The 5,783-nt window shown below is 38.6% G+C and overlaps 1 protein-coding gene across 1 annotated transcript in view; it reads left to right on the forward strand.

Moving 5' to 3' along the window:
- The window catches only part of LOC116685768 (RAB11a, member RAS oncogene family), a 12,721-nt gene continuing 6,938 nt past the window's right edge, over window positions 1-5,783 (forward strand). Inside the window, 2 exon segments of the mRNA XM_032510694.1 lie at window positions 1-200; window positions 3,998-4,193. Of these exon segments, the coding sequence (XP_032366585.1) occupies window positions 161-200; window positions 3,998-4,193 (236 nt within the window). The 5' untranslated portion in view covers window positions 1-160.

A 5,783-nucleotide genomic window follows, 5' to 3' on the forward strand; every position in this document is an offset into this window, starting at 1 on the left:
TTAAGCTGCCAGAGAAAAAGAAGAAGAAGAAGAAGTTACGGAAGTACGGCTTCCAAACAGATTCCCGTTGGAAGAGTAAAACACAGTAGATCGCCTGTCCCCCCCCTCCCCCTCAATTAAATAAAATTAAATCTTGGACTAACCATTCCTCAATAAGACGATGGGCACTAGAGATGACGAATACGATTATTTGTTCAAAGGTAAAACAAAGTTTTTCTTCTTCTCGTTATTGTTGCAGCTCCTCCAGTCCTGCACAGGCCAGCTGATGCTAACGTTAGCCACCGTTAGCTCCCGTTAGCCACCGTTAGCCACCGGACACCTTTTGTGCTCCCGGTTGTTTTCCACAGCGCTAACGGAGAAATGTCAGCACGTTAAATGAGTTTACATGATACGTAACGACCCTTCGCTAAACAGTGGACGTATAATTAGCAGTTGGGTCGTCACGTGACTAGTGGTTAGTTGTCGTTAAACGACAGGGCGTCTTGGACGTTAGCAGCTAGCAGACGTTAGCTTGACAGGAGCAGCTTCACGTCTGACACACCTAGCTAACGTTAACCGTTATCACGTTATCTCCACACCAACCGGCCGAGCTAACGGGAGAATGTACGACACATGCACACGTTTGCTTATTATCTAACAGGGAACCGTGCGGCTAAGTGTTAGCGTGTAGTCATTAACTGTATTAAAGCGTGGTTTGACAAACGATAATAATCAGAATCACCTTTAAATGGCCAACTAAGTGTGACCAGACTCCAACTAGACTCCGTTTTTTGTTGCTGTCAAAGTACACACACAGAGATACAGATACGGCTAAAAACAAAGGACAACAAAGCTGATAGATAGAGATATATAGATAGATAGATAGATAGATATATGGATAGATAGAGAGATAGAGAGATATATGGATAGATAGATAGATATATGGATAGATAGAGAGATAGAGAGAGAGATAGATAGAGAGAGAGAGAGAGAGAGAGATAGATAGAGAGAGAGATAGATAGATATATGATAGATAGAGAGATAGAGAGAGAGATAGATAGATAGAGAGATAGATAGATAGATATATAGGGAGATAGACAGATATATGGATAGATAGATTATTGAATATAGATAAGATATATGCTAGATGATAGATAGATAGATAGATTTATTGATCCCAAGAAAAATGGGAAATTTCGGTGTTCAGCAGCAAAATCAGTCACAAAGCACAGAATATAAATATAATGAAATACTAGGAAAAATATACATACATACATATACATGAAATAATAATGTAATAAAGTAAAAAAATAATATTTAAGTAGTACAGGATGGGGAAACAATAATGTGCAACTGCTTAAATAATATGTTAAAATGTTAAAAATGTATGCTACATAAACCAAATTGTGCAGGTTGCATTAGTGCAGTAGTGTGGTGCCCAAAAGTCTCATCTAGCGCCCAGAGATGACGTGTTAAATAGTGTTATTGCATGTCGTAGGAAGGATTTTCTGTAGCGGTCCGTGCGGCATCGAAACTATGTCCAGATATAAGTTTGTACACGTATATAGCTAAATACACATAGTAAATAAAGAGCTCAATGGAGGCTTGTGAACAGTAAGATGCTTAATATGGTATATTAATTAATAAACCAGGTTGCTCATATCTGAGGTAGGTGGATATCTGTGTATATCGATATTGTTTTAGCATCGACATCGTGCGTTGCAGTCTCCTACAAAATCACCGCGATAGTCGAGAATGATTTACTATTTCCAAATAGAGCTTTACATGTCATCTTTTTAAAAATTATTTCCTTTTTTGATATTGCCGCTGGGGGAAATTGCAATTTCCGATTTTTTCCAATATTGTTCAGGCCCAATAGTCTATACAGTGTATGTTTGACAGATATTTACGTGTTTAAATGATGTGTTAAACATATCATTTTACAATTAAAAAGGTGGATGTGTTACAGGGTTATTGCTTGGCATAAGGTAAACGCCTAATAAAAGTCAGAGTAAACACACTGGTAGTAACCATTTGGGTTTGCGGAAGAACGTGATTCTCATAAAGATATTAGCACATTTTTAATTAAAGTTAGGTAGTAAAAAAAAAAAAAAAAAAAAGGTGATCGTAAATGCTTGTCAGTCAGAATGAGATTTATTGCCAAAGTAAGTCTCCACTTGGAATTTGCCTCTCTGTGTTTGATAAATGCAATAAAGACATGAAAAGGGAATAAACCATGGAGCAAAGTACTGCAACAGTCAGGAACATAAAGGACAGAAATACTGCAATCATAACATGTGGAAGACACTATAAGAAATATGTACAATGAAACTGTTAGAAAGAAAAGAAGGCTGTATGGTGTTTGTGCAGGTGTGCATAAAGTTTGTGTAAACAACCTGGGATCTATCTACATGTCGGTGTAGGTTGGTGTTAGATGCGACGTTTGGGTTTGCATTGGGCTGCAACTAACACTTTCATAGTCGATTCCTCTGTTAAAATGTGGATCAGTGTTTCCCAAAAAAGCCCAAGATGACGTCCTCAAGTGTCTCGTTTTGTCCACACCTCAAATATATTCAGTTTACGGTCCCAGAGTAGAGAAGAAACTAGAAGATATTCACATTTAACAAGCTGACATCAGAGGATTTTTTGCCTTTTTTTTCCATAGAAAATGACTCAAACCGACAAATCAATTTTCAAGATAGTTGTCGACTTTATTACTTGACGACTAACAGTTTCATAGTCGATTAATCTGTTGAAATATGTGGATCTGTGTTTCCCAAAAAGCCCAAGATGACGTCCTCAAATGTCTCGTTTTGTTCACAACTCAAATATATTCAGTTAACTATCACAGAGGAAACTAGAAAATATTTACATTTAACACGCTGGAATCAGAATTCTTTTACTTTTGTCTTAAAGACTGACTTAAACAGACCAATCAATTATCAAAATAGTTGGCGATTAATTTTAAAGTTGACAACTAATCGATTAATCCTTGCAGCTCTAGGTTTGCGGAATAATTATGAAGATATTAAGAATTAACATTTTTTCAAATTAATGCGGAATAACATAATCATGAAGATATTAAGTACTAACAAACATTTTATTAATTCAATTATTGTGATACAAAGTCCATTAATTCTACAAATTCTCCACAGCTTCATGTTTTGCATTTTGCGTATGATTATGAAAGTAATTTAATCGAAATAAACTGTATGACACTTGTACATGTATTTATATACTGAATACTAAATACCTACGCTGTTCTATATTGCTAAATATAGCCTATATTTCCTATTTGAAAGATTATTTTTTGGGGCTTTTAACTTTTTATTTGATAGTGACACTGATAGACAGGAAAGGGAGGAGGGAAAGAGGGGATGACACGCAGCAAAGGGCCCCGGGTCGGATTCAAACCCGGACCCTGCTAAGGACTCAGCCTACATGGGGCGCTCGCTCTTACTGGGTTAGGGGAAACTGTAAACCGTTTCATGAAGTGAGATCAATGCACACAGGTATCATTTGTAGGAACTCTCTTAACCCTTGTGTTGTCTTCCCATCGACCATCATCCTTTTGTGCTTATTTCAATGTTTCTGCTGTTTTTTTCTACACTTTTTTATTTTTTTATTCATAGCCAATAAACCTAATTTTTATGACATTAAACATTTAAAGATTTATGACATTTATGACATTTTTTTCAGCACTTATTGTCTCTTTTTTGTCTATTTTTCCCCCAAGGTTTTGGTCACTTTTGTTTTTTAAATGCCATACAATTCAATAAAACCAAAATTTAATTCATTGAAAGTAATCTTTAATTTTAACCTGAATAACATTGCATGGCATCCGTGTTATTTTTAGGCAATATTGTTGAAAGAAAGCCAAGTTCCTGATATTAAAAATTAAGAAAAACGGGGACAACACAAGGGTTAAAGCGGCCATTTAAATGGAAGTAAAAACTCAGGAGCAATGTTCACACAGGAAGTAGAGAGGTCGCATTAACATGTGTTCCCTGTGTCTCAGTGGTCCTTATTGGGGACTCGGGCGTGGGGAAGAGTAACCTGCTGTCCCGGTTCACCCGCAATGAGTTCAACCTGGAGAGTAAGAGCACCATCGGAGTGGAGTTTGCCACGCGCAGCATCCAGGTGGACGGCAAGACGGTGAAGGCCCAGATCTGGGACACAGCTGGCCAGGAGCGCTACCGGGCCATCACGTCAGCGTGAGTAGAGAAGACGACGTCTGCAGGCCTCATTTATGTAATGTACAAACTTGGAGTCAACTGATTTTTCTCTTTTTTTCAGGGAAGATACCGATCATTAGTTAAGGAACATGCCGACTTATTGAGACTTTAGCTTATTCACCATATCCCCCAGAGTTAGACAAGTCCATACATACCCTTCTCATCTCTGTGCGTGTCGCAACTCTGTCTGAGGCACCCACTGCTAGCCTAGCTTAGCACAAATTCTGTATGGTAACCGGCTCCAGCTAGCCTACTGCTCCCAATAAGTGACAAAATAACGCCAACATGGTCCTATTTGCACGTGATTTGTATAGTCACAGCGTGTCCAAACAACAAGGTCACATGAGACACAGCCATCTTCTAATCGTATACAAACTGGGAACTATATTCTCAGAAGGCGAAGCACTGCACACTACATACAACACCACAGTATGAGAAACATCCCCATAACATGATTTTTGCACCACCATGCTTTACGGTCATCACACTGTACTGGGGGGTCGTCGGCCCCTGGACCCAAAAAGAACAATTTTGCTCTCGTCAGTCCTCAGAATGTTGCTCCGTTTCTCCTTTGGCCAGGCAGTGTGTCCTTTGGCAAATTTCAAATTCCTATTTCCTATTCAGTACATGTCTTTTTTTTCGCAATGGGACTTTTCGGGGGAGGGGGGATTCTACCTGATAGCTTTGCTTCCCATAGCCTTCTTCTGATCGTAGCAGTACTCCCAGGTAACTTTGAGTCTTCTTTGATTTTCCTGGAGCTGATCATCGGTCGAGCCTTTGCCATTTTGCCTTTTCTTCCATCCGTTCCAATGCTAGTTGACGGTTTTTTCCCCACGTCGTTCAGCCTCTGGACGCCATTTCAAGGCATTTGAAGTCATTTTGGCTGAGCAGCCTATCAGTTTCTGCACTTCTTCTCCAATCAACCTTTTAATCAATGTCTGGAACGAGCCATTTTGCTGAGTATTTCAGTGTGAAATGCCCTATAACCTGCATTTACAACCTTTCCTTCCTTCCTTAAATATGGGCCATAATTGACACCCGTTTCTTCACAGAATCAATCAGCTCACTAATTAAACACAACACTGCTATTATGTTGAACATGCTCCTTTCAATTAGATTCAGTTCCACATAATGAGCAGCATGCATGTCATGACTGTTGGCTCTGTTGGTTTTCTATGACTCTACAACTCTTACTACTACATTATTTGCCATGTAGAAATGTCACTTTTACCAAAAAATAGGATTCATGAGGTTAGTGATGTTGGACTGCTGTTATTTTGAACACAACTGTACATAGGGCATATAAATGGTCAGCTGATCATGCATCAGCTGAGCTCATTTAAAATAATTACCCATGCCTTGAAACTAATTACCCATGCCTAAGTACCATCTTTTGCCATAGTCGCCACATAAAACCATTAGTGAAAAAGTTACACAAAATAGTATACACAATATGCACACAGACAATGAAAGAATTGACACAATTGGGGGAAAAACAGCCAACTTACAAAATAACATTTGCTACATTATCCCACATTTACACGTTAGTCACATTAGACCAATCCCCCC

Source organism: Etheostoma spectabile, unplaced genomic scaffold (assembly GCF_008692095.1).
Source record: "Etheostoma spectabile isolate EspeVRDwgs_2016 unplaced genomic scaffold, UIUC_Espe_1.0 scaffold270, whole genome shotgun sequence".
Lineage (NCBI taxonomy): Eukaryota > Metazoa > Chordata > Actinopteri > Perciformes > Percidae > Etheostoma > Etheostoma spectabile.